At 38.4% G+C, this 16568-nt stretch overlaps 1 protein-coding gene across 1 annotated transcript in view; it reads right to left on the bottom strand.

Annotated features, from left to right (window-relative positions):
* Positions 1–4064: 4064 nt before the first annotated feature.
* hcn2b (hyperpolarization activated cyclic nucleotide-gated potassium channel 2b) overlaps positions 4065–16568 on the bottom strand; it is a 35959-nt gene continuing 23455 nt past the window's right edge. Inside the window, exons 5-8 of the mRNA XM_026305094.1 lie at positions 13985–14131; positions 12858–13098; positions 9733–9897; positions 4065–5416 (exon numbers count right to left, since the gene is read on the bottom strand). Of these exons, the coding sequence (XP_026160879.1) occupies positions 4443–5416; positions 9733–9897; positions 12858–13098; positions 13985–14131 (1527 nt within the window). The 3' untranslated portion in view covers positions 4065–4442. The remainder of the gene's footprint in view (positions 5417–9732; positions 9898–12857; positions 13099–13984; positions 14132–16568) is intronic.

Here is a 16568-nt window from a genome sequence, read left to right as displayed (position 1 = left end):
TGAAGGTTGTGACCCCCACCCGGCAAACTGGCCTCATGTCGCTGAATATGTCCTGGAAAATAAGAACACATTTCTTTAGGAATCCAGGTTCTTGTAAGGTCATGGTAAACTAAAAAAGTGATCGCTAAACTTGAAATTACTGTATATAAGAGACAACCAGTTGCATTTCGGTATTAGTAGTAGTATTAGTAGTAGTATTTTGCATTAATAGTTATTATTTGTGGCCATACAGTAAGTAAGCTGTCACATTTTAAATTGAAAGCATACAGATATTTAATATATCAAAGCAGTGTCCTTTAAATGAAGTGATATTTTACCAAGTTTAAAAAGAATATTTTCTTATGATAGCAAGGTTGACATGAAATGATATTCAGTTAGTAATAATGTAAACAGTCTGTTACAGAGATTCAGATGCCACTGACAAATGAAAGACAACATGACTAACAGAAGGCAGAGGCAGTCACCATTAGTACATGCCTTTATTGCATTAAGTTCTGCTTCTATGAACATTAATGAACCTTTTTGTGCTTTTTCAGCATGCTTACCCCAAATTATTATGCAAACATGAAGCAGTAGAATCGCACTGTAATCAAATACAATTTATTATTTTCATTTGTACATGTATTGCATTATAACTGACAATGATGTTTGCAGTGCAAGGAGCTAGCTTTTTTTTTATAGCCACACACACATACACACATACAAAGAATATAGCCTAGTACATGTATGTGGAGAGTACAATATATACTAGGCACTAGGTATGCACAGTACATGTACATGTATGTGACAAGTAGCCTATAGAGTGTCCCAAGAAAAGAAAATGAGGTCCCTGACAGGAACATTAGTACTGTACTGTTAGTGTCTGATGCCACAGACAGTGAGTGCCTGAGATCGTCTGTTTGCTTAACGGGAGTTCATGGTTATTAGTGAAGATCTCAGTGCACACATGCTAGCCTATATTTATCTGTAGTGTATTAAGGTATTAATTTGTACTGACCTTGTAATTAGTTACTTATTATTAATGAATGCTATAACTCACACTAACAGATCTAGGATTGGGAATGAGAGCAAAAAGAATTAAACCAATAAAAATCAGGCATTTCAAAGGAAAAAAAAAATAGAGTCACTGAGTGCTGGGTATATTATATAGGCTATTTCTCAGTGTTGCTGTCATTGTTATTGGTCAGTAAGATGAAAAAAAAATCATTAGTATAAATGTACATTTGTGGCAAAGTTAAGAGACACAAAGTAATATCCTTGCTTAATTCAAATGAACAGCCCTTGTAGGTAAACATTTTATACAGTCTGAATCTCCATGCTTTACTGCCACTAATAAATGCAAAGACACATTTTAATAAAAAATGGAGAATAGTTTTAGCTCTGGAGAAACTGTAGTATTACAGATACAAAAAATTAAGAAAAAAAAGCTTTTGAGAACACCGTTTTGAAAGCACATAATTTGGCAAATACAGATGCTTCTGTTGCTGCTGCTGTGTGTGTGTGTAGGAGGTGAGGGTTTAGCACTGATGCCATCTTTACCAAAGCCTGGAGGGTGAAATGAAAGTGATGACAGCTGAGTTGTTGCAACATTTACATAAAACTAAACATGTCCAAAAGGATGAGAAAGTGCATTTCCAGTCTTCTGCGTAGCATGCTAACTAAATAGTAGAGGCAATGCCAAAGAAAGGGGGAAAATGTAAAAGCAGCACTGGTCAGAGTTTCTGTGTTGTGAGACTATACAAATTAATAAACAAATAAAACATACTCGAGATAAACCATGCAGGCCTCACAGCAACTGGCACAGGATTATATACAAACTGTGGGTGGTACTGTGAGGGACTGTAGAAAAAGAAGTGATACATCTTTTGTGATGCAAATTGTTTTGTTCTGCTTTAACTATTATGTTCCATTAATATCTGTTTATATCCAGATGATAATATGCATTTGGTCATAGATTAAAAAGATATTCTATATCCAGATATTTTCATCTTTAATATATCTACAGTTACAGTAAACTAGGCTAAATAAATAAGTGATCTGGTTTACATGATGCATCCTATGTTTACACATTTAAATAACAACCACGTCAACTTAATTTTAAAATCTGAATATCAGTTCAAGTTCTTTCAATAACAGACATTAAACAAATTCTCAGTAAAGTCTAGGAAATGAATCTAAAATATGACATATTGCATCTCCATTAAGATCTCAAGGATCCAGCAGAACATCATCTGCAAAAAAGTGACCTTCCACACTTTTTCAGTCAGTTATTGCTTTGCATGCCATACTTCACTTTCCTTGGCTCCTTGGCACAGTGCCTCCAGAACATGATGTGAAGTTCAGGAAAACACTACCCTCATAACAAGCCTTTACATTAATTATTTTTGAGCCTCTAAATAGGTTCCACAGGGCATAATTTACACATGAAACAAAAACATAACCACAATGTAAAATTACTTAAATCCTTCAACTTTGTCCCATTCATCTGCTGAAGATGATTAACAGTGCAGAAATTGAAACTAAACAAAATGAAAATGCTAAATGGTTATAGGAGAGGAACTCATCATTGGCACTGTATAATGAAACCCAATCGAAGGAGAATAACAACAATCCCATACCAACCTGAGGGATTCCAATTTCCACTCTCATTACCCAGTAATGGTTCAGGCATTAGTGAAATGAGGTGAATAGAATGTAGGGTCCAGGAGAAGAGGTTCCCTTCCAAATGCTTTTGGACACAAATCATTGGCATCTGATGAATTCTTATTGAGGCGTTACTGACAGAGGCACCCTGCAATATACATCCTGCAAAGAATGTGCACTGTCCTTGGCTGTTGATCAGAACTGTAGTGTTATAGTAAAGTTGAGCTTTGCAGGAGTCTGATTATCTGTATGAATTGACTTTGGTATAGTGACATTGCTCAAACTGCTACTGCAAGAAATGTGAGATTTAAGGTTAAAAAAGAATGAATTTACATTTTCATTATGTGAGTCTGAATTTACATTTTGACTTGTATAAAATTCCTTGTAATTAACTGGCAGTGATTTATAATTCATAAAATACAATTGAATACTTTCACAGTGTGAGATATGACTACTCACATGACAGTCCCTAAACCAATTACTTGATAAAAACAAATATGCTGATAGTAGGGAAGATTTTTAGTCAGATATATTTTTATTATATTTATTATATTTATTATATTTAAAGTTGCATTAATCAATTTTTTACCACTTTGGGGCAGAACTACCAAACAACAAACGTAATCATTTTTATAGTTATCATGGTTGCTATGCTATGGTTAGCAACCAGCAGACTTTCTTCCCCTGCTAACTTCTAACTTTGCTGTTGTTGATGTGAAGTTCATGCATATTTTGTCTTTATTGAAAAAAAAAAGCATTTTCAGAATAAAGTATTGATCTGAGCTGTACTATATAAATCTGTATGTATCTGTATAAACTCCATAGAGATGCAGAATTGGGAGATCAGCTGCACTCTCAATGTTAAAATAAATAACTGATTAATACAGCTTTAAGTTAAATATGTAGACATTTTCTGTAGAACAGGATGGTTTGTCTGGAACAAGACAGTTTGGCCCACGGGTCTAAACTCAGAATGAAAAATATTCATTCTCAAAAGATCCTTGGGCCTCACATATCTATCTGTGGGGAACATCACACACATGGAGCTCTTACAAGAGAGACAATCTCAGTTTGATTTTTAATAATACTTATTCACCCTCTCATATAAATAGTATGTGCAAATCTCATTACATATTGGAATAATAGCTAGTACTAAAATGAAAGTGCTTATGTTTCTCGTTGAATATTATCTCATTGAATATGATCAAATTTCATGTTCATTTTAACAATGATACTCCACTTAAAAAACAAGAAAAACTCACTATTTCTTGTTCAAACTTTTCATGACATTCACTACAATTATTATGTCTTTCTAAGGAAATTGTCTTTTGTCTTTTACAACCAGCCTAATGACAAAATGTGGCAGATACTGTCGGATAACTCTATCAAAGTGCCAACATTTGATATCTGAAGCAGGTCCCTGATTTTCTATTAGTCTTATCAAACTTTGCATTAAATGAGCTGAACGAAAGGGGAAGAAAAGCATATATGGCCATACATTATAAAACACAGAAAATAAAGGAGGCAGAGATGGGAAGATGCTATTTTACCACTGCTGTTCTGTGCATCTGTGAGTAGAAACATCTCAATGCTGAGGATTTAGAAGTTGCCATACAGACTTTTACATTGCAAGTCTCCTCTTGGATGTCCCCTGCTGCTACTCACTCAACATTCATACATTCAGATAGTCCCTGGAGTGGGGAGAGAGAAGAGAAACTGTTGGAGGGGAAACAGAAATCCCTCTCTGTTCCTATAGTAAAGTCCCTTATTGTTCATTACCCAAAAAAGTTTAATTAAGATCACAAGTTTGAGGATAGCCTGGATCTGACTTTAATGTGGTCTGTCTCAGGAAGGCTCACTATAGAGTCCTTCTTAGGTAGTCCCGAGTCAGTCCCAAAACCTGTTCCCACACCCCCTACTGCCAGCCCTGCAGCAGCCCCAAAACCCTGCACAGAACCAGGCAGGGATGCTACAGGGAAGGCCCCCACAGACATCTGGTGAGGCAATACCACTCTGTGTGGTATAGCGCTTCGGACACCTGTGTGACCCGATGAGGTCTGAGGGGGTCCAATGGAAGTGGAGGAGACTCTAGTAGATTGGGGTGGACTAAGGGCACCTGGATGAACTCCTTCATGAGGCAATGAGGGTTGTGAGGCTGACAGTGCTCTGGCATCTTGGCTCAGACTGCCCATTTGCAAAGAATGGGTACTCTTATGTGTGCTGGGCCGGTGTGCAGGGCTGGCTCTATGCTGCTGGGCTAGAGGAAGCTGGGAGCCTGAGATGGGACCAGTCAGAGCATTGAATCCATACTGGAATGATCGTCCTCCAACTGCCAATGGGCTCTGGACAGGGGGGCTGGACAGACCCGGAGTAAAGGCACCAGAAACAAGGAGTTGAGACTGCAGGGGAGAGACTGAGACAGGGCTGGATACACTTTGCATCACCTGGAATCTCCTCACCATCCTGGGGGACTGCAAGTTCCCCGCTCCCACTGTATTCCCTTGCATGGGGGGACAAAAATTCATGGCAACAGCCTGCTGTAGAGTGGCAATTGCTGAATTCTGGGGTTGGGTGGAGGAACCTGGTGGGGTAAAGATCCCACCATGTAGTGGAGGTGTCATGGACATGGCTCGTGGTCTTGGTACATCCACCTGTTGAACCATCTCTCGGTCATATTTGACTATCTCCTGGATCATCTCATTCTCACGGTTGTTGAAGACACCCGAGTTTAGGTCATGCTGAACTTTGTGCATCAGAATTGAATTCTTCTTGCCTGCAATCACATGGTACCAGAAAGTAGCATTGTTATGTAATTAAATGCTAATAGTACAAATAAAACTATAAAATAAAAAATAAAATAAAATAAATAAAAATTTTTGGATCTCTTGCATTCTCCTCTCATTTTCAGTCTACTTTTACTAAACCTAGAAAAAAACTACACTAATTTAGAAATGTCCAGGAAAACTACTACCAAGCTTGTTATTGATACACCTACCAACATCTGACAGTAATGGAGCCTGTAGAAGTAGTTTATTAACACTAGAACCATGTTCATTCCAATACCCACTAGAACCACCAAAGGGTCATATTTACCCCCTGCTACAAAATTATCAGTAATCACAAAAAATGTCATTTTGTGAAGAAGTAAATTTTTTAAAATAATAAATAAAGCTTGACAAAATAACTTGTATAATTTGTAAAAGTCTGTTTTATTTTTACAAGTACATAGCATTCACTGATTGAAAATGTCTTATGCAATTTCTCATCTTTAGGCTGCAAGTTACCATGAACTAACAACAGATCATCTAACGCGTTATCACGTTTCACGTCATGTGTCGTGTTGTATCATGTTACATCATGTCACGCACAAACTTTTGAACTATAATTATTGAATGTTGTGACGTGTCATGTCATGATGCCATTTTAGGAAAATTCATAAACTAAGATATGTATGGCTTTTATTTTTACAGTTTGGAAAACAGGAGGGGGGTAAAAATGACCCCTTGCTGGTTCTAGTGTTAAACACCTATTGAACAAGCAGAACACCATTTTGCAGAAATGTGGCATCTTCAGCAGGTCAGTTGGTTTATCCATATTTTAACTGTAATTGTCTAGTTTTGCAAAACTGCAGTGTTCATTTTTGCCTGTAAGAGGCACATTGAAAAAAATTACTTATTGTGTTAAAGCATGAAAATTGACCGATTGACCGATTTACGAGAATTCTCTTCAAATCAAGACTCAGTAATTCATGCCATCCTCACATCCCTTGCCAGACATACTCACACTAAGTCATACTTTAATTCAAGTGACTCTGACTCACATGAAGATCGCCTCACCATAACAACTCACGTCAAGCTGTGAATGACTTGTGAAGATTTAAATCACCGTTGGCTTCTCACAAGTAATTAAACTGATGGAGCCTCTCAGATAAGCACAGCTTCAGCAAGCCTAAAACAGTTAATTCCAGTTTAACTGTAACTTTATAAGAAAGAAGAAGGTTTTTTTTTTTTTTAAATGTTTCTCAATGGAAATTACTGGTGACAGTTGCAACTTGCCCCTTAGCCCTATGGGAGCAGGCTGCACAACTATAACCAGGTGGAGTAATGCCCTAAAAGCAGAGAGTTTAGGTCCACCCAGAGTCACACTACTGCTGCAGGCAGGATAACAGATGCCTTACTGTCACATCTTCAGAAACATTTCTCACAGTTGTATGTTTGAGACACCTGGGAGGATGCGAGAGAATAGTCACATCTGTCTAGCACTGCACTGTATACCAGTACTCTTCTGTAAAAAACGGTAGTGTACTTGTTTTATAAGTGTCTGTATTTGAATGACAGTTTTATTAAGAGCCACATATTTGAAGTTAGATTGTTATGTGACAGCAGCTGCAGAGTTCTGCTTCCACCTAAGGCAGAGTGGGCATTTACGCTGTAAGGCTGGCTACACCCTAGACAATCTTGTGTCTGATTTTATTCCTATATCCCTGAGTTAGGTGTGGGGTCTCCCAGTCTGGTCACTTTGTTCTCAAGTTTAATTAAAAAGTTCCTACTCCAATGTAATGATCAGAAAAGGGTGATGGAGAAATTAGCTTTTCCTTGATAAACAGACAAAGAAAGCCTATTTAGGGACTTCCTCATTTTAAGCAATGAGTCAATGGCTTTGACGTGAAGAGAGGCAATTAATGTCTAATTGAGGGAGACAAAGCCTCATTAGCCTCATGCAGTTTGTTCTATTATGCAGTTTTCATCCAGTTTTACTGGACTTACTGTAGGAAAAATCGGGTTAGCACTAACTTTACCCAAGCCTGCACCCAGCTCAGGTAATGCTAGAATAACAGACAAACAGTAAGTGATGATGATGATGATGCTCATCAGTCACAGGGCCACTTCTCAACAGATGCTGCTAAGGAAGAAGAGTGAGACCAATGATAAGATTTTCACTGCTTCCAGATTATCCAACATCTGTTGTACCTTCTGGGTTAACAGGGACTCACAGGAAGAACTGCTTATAGTGCTCCTGCACTACTGGAAGTCATTTTAGTTCCCTACTGCAGCAGGTGGTCACTGAATCTCATGCAGTTTGGCAGTCTAGGCTTGGTAATGAGTTTCACTTCTCTCTTTGTGTTTGGAAGGAGGAGGCAGTGGAATCCCCATTTGGTGTGTTAAATCCTGGAAAAGCCCAGGTATAATGTTCAGAGAGTTTCTCCTTAAAGGGTGGAGTGTTCTTGTTAAAGTTGCTTTGTGGAGCCTAGAATCAAAACAGAGCAGGACTGCTGGCCTAGGCCTGCATAACGTCCATTCGTGGAACTCATGGATAAACACGGTGATGGTAGGTACATTTTGCTACATGTACCAGTGTATAAACTCCTTGGGGGTTATAAATTCTTCTAGAGGTCAGAAACCCTAACAAATAGAATCAGCTGGTAAGCTGAAGCTGCCATTTTTGGAGAACTTGCACAGGCACCCACAGATATGACACATCCATTGTACTGCTGCCTTCAAAACAATGCCTATTCATTACCAGGTAACACCTCCATCCCACTTAAATTACTGCCATACAGATTTTGCTACTGCTCATATGTGACACTGTTTACAAGCATCAGCTTGTATAGAAGAATGACCAAAGTACATTTACCCACCATGCTCTTCTTTTTAACAGTCTAGCCAATGCAATTGGATTTGTTACAGGTATGAAAACAACTGACAGGGGATCAGCCCATGACTGGGTGTGAATAATAGCTCACAGATCAGAGATGGGTTTTTTTTTCATGAAAATGTATGGATGGCTGAAGAAGCAAGCCTGGATTCATCCTTAACGTGTGTAATTACTGTCTCTCAGGCTGAACCGATCCGAAAAAAGCACAGCTGATCATAGATAGAGAAAAAAAGGTTTTTTTTTTAAAAAAAGAAGCCCTGGAATGAATTTTGAAATCACTTTTACATTTAAAATGAACAAATGTAAGTCATTTGACTGAACAATTATAATTTCAACATGGCTCTTGGTAGCCCTGTGTATGTTTGGTCCAGATGGGTTTTCTGACAAAGGCAAAGCCAGATAAACATTATTAGTGATTAATGTGCATGGAGTGCACACACAGCCTAGTGGGAATATTACAGCAGACAGATTAGTTTCCCAACAAATATGTGAACTGACTGGTTGAATGCTGGTCATGTGTGGAGTCTGGCTGCCATGGCAACAACTGGCAGGTGGTGGATACAGAACTTTTGTAGACATGGATCATGTGACAAGGGGATGTGACATCAGCAGCACTGTTGACCTTGGGGGCATGATGGGAGGGGAAAACTGTATTCATTGTGGAGACAAATAACATGTTTCCGTTTGCTCACTAAAAAGAAGTTTCCAAAGCATCACCAAGATAAAGAGGTCTGTGCATGTTTGTTTCTGTATTCAAAACAAGGACGTTCAGAGAGTCACTGCTGGGCAATCAATCAATCAAATATGTAAATTGAGAGCATACTGAAATAAAACAAACAAAAAAAACAAAACATAAAAATAAAAAGATCTTTTAAGCAGTGTCTTTCATTTATATAGTATATGATTGTTTGCCAGTGTCAAATATCTACAGGTTGTATTCATTTTCTATGAAACATGTACATTCAAAAAACAACATAATAAATGATTCAGAGCTATGAATACATTTTCAATCCTGCACACCATCCCTGTTAGGACCATTCATTTAGAACATCACAACTGTCAGTGCAGTGTATGAGGTATGACGTTAATGAATGAATACATTTGTGTGCTTCATTTCATCTCATGAATGACTCATGAGCTTATGGATAACCTGTGGCTTTTCGTCAGGCTTAATGCCAATTATTCAAGAGTAAATCTCTAAGACACACGAGGGGCCCTCTGCCTGTCTACCGTGGATCATTTCTGAAATTTTATTGTTACCATTAGTATGTTTAAAAAACCAAAGCAGGATCAAACTAAGGTCAACTGAACTGAGGATTTTGCACAGTCCCACAAAGCTTTGATATGACACACCTTTATGCACAAAGCACAAAATTCTGTACCGACATCAAATCAAAGCAACTGGTGGAGTCAAAAACTAGGTGGCAGTCTTACCTATCCTGTCCAATCTGTCAATGGCAACAGTCTCAAAGGCTCTCCTCATCATGGGGTATTCCTCCAGTACCTCATTGAAATTGTCTACAGAGAGAGAGTACAGGCGACAGTAGGTGTCAGCTCGCACACTGGCCGTCCGTCTACCACGGGTCAGCAGACAGATCTCTGTGGGTGAGGGGAAAGAAACCAGAGGTGGTCCAATCAAAACATGGCAGACTGACAGATATCAGACAGTGACAGAGAAAACAACAGAGATACTATTAATAAGATTTGTTGACCAGCCTAACACTACATATCATATCAAATAAATAAATCCTAGATGTAAAGATTTGTCTTGGTTGTACAAAACTGTACGCCTTAACCAAATGCATGATCAGAACAAAAGTGGTTTTGGCTGCGTGTAGTCAGTATGACCCACTGACAGTAACACTGAGTATTTTCTCCGGCACTGGCACAGCACTGACAGCTTTGTGATGGAAGCACTCTATATTTGGACATGTGTAGCTAAGCTTCATTACATTCAGTTGTTACCCTTCCCGTCCCCGAGTATCTTCTTCTCTCTAGCTTTCTTCTTCTATAGGCTAAGGCTGACAGTTGTCTTGACAACCATATGCCTGCCTTTTATCCCTGCCTGAAAGGTTGACCTCCTCTGACTGTCTGTGGGAAAAGGAGAGAAATAACTAAACGTGAGGAGACTTCATTAAGAACATGCATAGGGGAGCTACACTATAATTGATTGTAAATGTTCATGATTGTGATGTCTCCAGTTATAGAGTGCTTAAAGTACAATTTGCAAATACACAAACCCAAATCTTACTGACAAACACAAAAATGTATTAGACAGTATTAGAGGAACAATTTGACATTTTAGGGAACATGTTTTTTTTTTTTTTCAAAGAGTCAAAATGATTGATACTACTATGTTCAGTATGAAGGGACTGCCAGATTAAACCAAAGACTGAAAAGGGGGTAATAGCTGGTTATCTGGTTCTTTCCACAGGTAAAAAAAAAAGAGTTGCCCACCAGTAGTTATAAAAGTCACTGAAACCAGTGCAAAAACAACAAGCTTTGTTTTAAGGTTGACTATGTGCTGGCCTATTTTGCTTTAGTAGGTTATGTGTTTTCCCCAGTTTCTAGTCTGTATGTTCAGCTAAGCTAACTGGCTACTGGCTGCAGTTTTAAAAGAGTGTGTAGATGAAGGAGATGTGGAAGATGGGTGATTGAAAGCCTAGACACATAGATGCCTCACTTTACTTTAAACTATACTGTTCATGGTCAGCTGCTGTAATTGAAGTAAAAGCTGTATTATAAACTGTACACAGCCCTTTAGACAGATCTGTGACATACTGCATCAGACTGTCTATTGACGAACAATCTGGTATGTTAACATATATATGAAATCCTTTAATGTAGCTGAAATGTAAGTGGAAATGCATTTGCACTTTCTGAGTTTTCATGAAGTTGAATGTCATGGTTGTAAAATGAAGGTTAACATCATAAATGCCTCGGTTTTGTAATGAAAAACACACACACACAAAATTCCACAGACTTCCTTTGATAAACTGTCTCTGGAGATATTCTACATTATACATGGCCATAATCATTAGTATCATCACTGTGCAGTGGGAAGTGCTGGGTGAGGATAATAATACTCATGAAACCACAAAAGTTTTTCAAACCACCGGTTAATCACTTGTAGTTTGTGGATAAGGCAACTGTACTCAAACATGATGAAAAATCCAGGATGGATAAAGGGAATTTTCGTAGGGATTTGAATATTCTTGGCATTATTTGGGATCAAGATGGCCTTACATTTGCCTTTAGCCTGGACAGCACCATTTTCACTTCTAGCTAGTTTATTATATGATATCTAATGCTCTTTTTCAGGGTCATTGCCTAATTTGATCACAGAGAAAGTCCTTTTACTGTTGCTGGTACCCACATAAATGTTCTTTCCCATACTCACATCTTTTAAATTCTGAAGAATTGTGCCAATCCACTGAGAATCACTTAATGGGGAACTCCAGCAGTTTTACATATAAAGAGGATTTACTGATTGGGAATACTACGCTGGTTATTAAAACAGTTGCATAGTGTCTGTGGCTTTGGAGAAGCTTTGCCAAGTCTGACAAAATAACCTTGGTAGTGTTATCAGAGGAAGTTTATCAGACATAATAGAAATGCTGCATTAATGACTGGGAACAGAATATTTGAAGGAGGTGGTCACCTGCTAGCCACAAAGGGTCTAAAATGCTATTGAATTGAATCATGATATCTATTTACTGTTACTGTTAATTTAGAGATTTTATCACAAATGCACACTAAGTTAAACCATGCTCTTCCTCCAATCCAAGCCCACTACTAGTTTTGTGTATGAATGAGAGATCTGTGATTTTTCTTCCTGCCGTTATAGATAGCTATGAACAGTCTATGCTTGACATTACTAATGGCCCCATCATCACCGCTCTGCTGTGCTAATTAGCTGTTATTAATTGGATGTGTGTACGTGGGATGTGTGTGTACGTGTGTGTCGTGCAGCTGTGCCACTCCAACTGTGCCCTAGGCTGCTGGCACATGAGCATTACAGCCAGTGAACTCTGCTGCAGAGGGCATCGTATGTTAAAAAATGCAGCGCAAACCATCAACCCACGAGACTTAAAAAAAAAGTGTGTGTGGGTGTGTGTTTGTGCACGCCTGTGTGGGTCTAAGAGTGGCGATAGTGGCAAAGACACCACATGCTTCTAAATAGCCACAGAGGAACAACAGCCTGGAAAAGTGGGACAGAAGTGGCTGTAAGGCACAACTGCACAAGAAGTCCAAGTAAAATGTCAGGGTGCTGTTTTTTCTTTATGCGCTTGTTGCTACAATTTTTTATTTAAATAGCAGACACACAACTTTACTATTACCCTGGACAAAAGTTCAACAGATACAGTACAACAGGGCACAACACAATAGAGTAGAATAACAGAATAGAATATAGCACAACAGAGGCAGCAATAGAACAGAACAGAATGTATTCTGCTTCATTCATCATTGTTCTATTCTATTCTCTTGTATGTTCTACACTACAGAGAACACAATATAATTGATCAGTAATTAATGAGCTGATGAGCACAGGGACAAACCTCCAAAGTAGGAGCCATCCATTAGTTTCATGCCGATGTTTCCTTTGGTGAGGACGCTGACCACTCCGTGCTGGATGAAGTACATCTTCTTGCCGATGGTGCCCTCTCTGATGATGTAGTCTCCAGGTTGGAAGACTTCAAATCTCAGTTTTGTCAGCATGGCTGTCACAAAGTTGGGGTCAGCATTTGCAAACAGGGGCATGGAGGCCACCAGTTTACGGCAGTTGAAGTTGACGATTTCCTATATAATGACAGGAAACTGCATTTGGTTTGTCTTGGTTGAAACAGTATATGTATCATGGCTAGGGTTCCAAAAAATAGTGAAACTCCAGTAATACAAACACTATTTTCAGACCAGACACATTGTTTTATTACTATGGGGCCCAGACACAGCTTATTAGAGTATGCTCCCTGTTTTGTCTGTACTTTCTGTTTCTTGAAGTGTAGTTAAGCTGCAAGAGGACATTGTTTACCATGAACCGAAGTAAACAGCAGAGTTTCCTTAGTTTAATCGGTCAGGGAGGGAGGACCTGCTGGTGGGGGACAACAGTAATGTCAAACAGAAACTGCTTATACATCTAAATATGTCATGTAAATATCTCATAGTCATCTAAATACATCATGTCTAAAAAGCGTCCAAAAAATGATTTAACTAATTTATTTATTTTCACCAGTCTCCTCTTTTCTCTGTGTGAGGAGCATGCATAGGGACACAAGAGAAAATAATAGTGAAATGCATATAGGACGTGTCTGCTTTGTGCCTTTCTCTGTGGGGCTTCAGGAATTTGGGCAGCCCACTCTGCCAAATGACGGGTAGGAGAACCACTTAACAGGGTCCACTGGCAGAAGGAAAAATAGCATTTAGGTATATGAGAACATATGAAAATGTCTTCAAAACTATCTCTCCCTTTCTTTTAAATTGCACTTGTTTATCTGTGAAAACTAGTAAAACTTTCAGGCAACTACAGTACCTGGAAAAAGACATAAATTATCATTTTAACAAGTGAGACTGGAATTACTGTTCACATTTGACTATGTTTTTTTTTGTTCAGAGGAAGCAACAATGGCTGAGTATTATAATGAATTCCTTTTTGTGTATTACAGTGGATGCTTGAGTGTTTTCATACCTCGCGCAGAGGCTCATTAAGCTCCTCAAGGATGCTCTCTTCATCAAACATCTTGCCCTGGTATCGGTGCTCGTAGTAGTCATGGATTTTCTGCCTGAAGTCGGCCGGCAGTTTGTGAAATGACATGTACTGCTCCACTTGTTTGTACTAAAAGATGGAGAAAGGCGTGGGAAATAGTAGTGGGGAGAAACAGAAGCATAAGATATTAGAACAGGATTCAGAAACTCCATCTTATGATGGTGATGTATTAGTAGCAGCAATTTCACAGCAGTTTCACAGCAGTGTGGCTTCACTTCACAAACTGAGACACTTAAACCACATGACTGCTGAAGCAAAATCACCACATGCATCACTGGGTCTATTTTACCTACATTTAATGTTGTGCAGCCATTGAGCTACAGCGATCCATTTATAGATTGTACCTATGGGAGGACAACTGTGATAAAGCTGTTAAGGAAACATGGCAGGTCTGTAAAGCCCATGAGGATTCATCACGTTCTGCTGTGTTTAGAGAAGATGTTCCTTCTTAACCACAGTCAGCCTCTCTGTCTGTCTCTGGTTGTCTTGGTTTATTCTGTTCTTTATTTGTAAGGGACAGATCTGCAGAAAATATTATTTTCCACAATGAAAACATTTGTACTATACAGAGTGCTTTCATGGGAACTATATATGAAAGAGTGCTTCCATGATCTGTGTACCATAAAGAAAAACAAGACAGGTAAATAATTAAATGGAACCAGTGGGCATCTGTGTACTCAAGTTACTATTCTGAGATGGGAGAATGTCTGTTATTTATGTTGGAATTGATAAATATGTAACTATGTGGCTATAAAACAGCGGAGGACAGGGCTTGGCTGTAGCACATCATGTTTGTTCACTGGAGGGTCAAATTGAACCCAAGTGATTCACACCATCACATACAGTATTCACCACTATTATGCTTATCTATATCAAATGCAGGCTGAGTGTCCACTTCTCCCAAGTTATTATGATTCTCCATAACACATTTCATGCCTGGATTCCCTGTGAAAATAGCCATTATGTCTACCTCTATGTCCTATAAGATAGAACTGCATGGTAGTGTTTCAGCTGGGGAATAAATCTGAGTATTGTTACCTATTCAACATATACAGATAGCTTTTGGGTTTGCTTTATGTACACATGGGGCATTCTATGTTGTTTCACGCATCACCACTTGCTGATATGAGGGTGAGAAGTGGCCACGTTTCACGTTCCAGAAAATAGCCCAAAAAGATCATCTTGAACACTGTTCACTTCCTGTTATATCATATAAGAAATAAATACACACAACAACTTCCTGACACAAGAAATACATAATAAATGGGTAAAAAAATGATTAGAACAGTAACCATACTGAATGAATGATTTTTGTAGACACAGAAAGAAACATTGCTGCTGCTGTACAAAAACTGCAATAAATATGTGTCTTGTCTTATGTTGTTAAATAAGGTCTTTGTTTCTTTCCCAAATGTTTCTGTTTAGCAATGTGCATCAAGAAACTGTCAGTTGGATGAGTTAGTAGATTACCAGCTAAGGGTCAAGGGAAAACTTTCCTTGGTCATCACCCCATTATAAAATTCAACCAGATGGAGATGGTGGAAAATCTCAGTTCAGAAATGCTGGTGAGGCATTGCTCATTTGTACTCAGACTGTGGGTAATAAGCAGCTTAAAGGTTGGTGGTATAAATGGTATAAATTGATACCATCCTGTCAAACACAGCTGTCATTCTTTATAGCCTACCTGAGGCTTTGTAAAATAAACAATAATCCTTCAACCTCATAGCTGCAGTAGCTGTAATTTCCCAGAGCAAAATGAGAAATGTGCTTTTACATAATAGTAGCCAATTTTAAGCTGGATAAACTCAAAAACTGCGGTCAGGCTAAAAACAACATTATTTTTTAGCTGACTTTTCAGCATCATTTCGATGAATCTGGTGTACAGATTAAAGAGGAAATTAAAAAATACCTGAATAAAATTGCTGCAGAAACAAGGAATGCTGACCTCTCCATACAGGGCACAGGGCTCAGTGAATGGTTGACTGAGTATGTCACTGATGTAAATCATTAGCAGCAGCTCTGACTAGGCAGTATGAATTAATTCCCCTATCACCTACTGTATATCTCAACTTATATTGCGGTATCAATATATTGTGTGACACACTGCCTTTGATATAGCTAAAGGATTTACAGTCACTAGATTTCAATATATCAATTCCATACACAACCTGTAGTTTCAAATAATTTGTTGTTTTCCAAAGGTTAGGTGCTTCAGTATTTCTTAATAGTGTACTGACTTCCTAGAAGTGACAGCATTACACACTGGCTTTATCAATATCCTTAATAAAAGAGAAAGCAGTTAAACCCAAGTGAAAGGGAACCACATTACTGGAAAAGAGTGACATTTGTCCCTTTTTTCAAAAAGACATAATATATTTTATGTTAAGATTTTAAATACACTGCATCTCTCACAATCCTTCTCTCTGCATCTCTTGTATTTATAATCGATTAAAAAACTCCCCCCTCTCTGTGTATTTCCCTTACTAATTTACTTTCCCTAGCTGCT

Source organism: Mastacembelus armatus, chromosome 4, assembly GCF_900324485.2.
Source record: "Mastacembelus armatus chromosome 4, fMasArm1.2, whole genome shotgun sequence".
NCBI lineage: Eukaryota > Metazoa > Chordata > Actinopteri > Synbranchiformes > Mastacembelidae > Mastacembelus > Mastacembelus armatus.
This window is presented reverse-complemented; position numbering and strand designations above follow the sequence as displayed.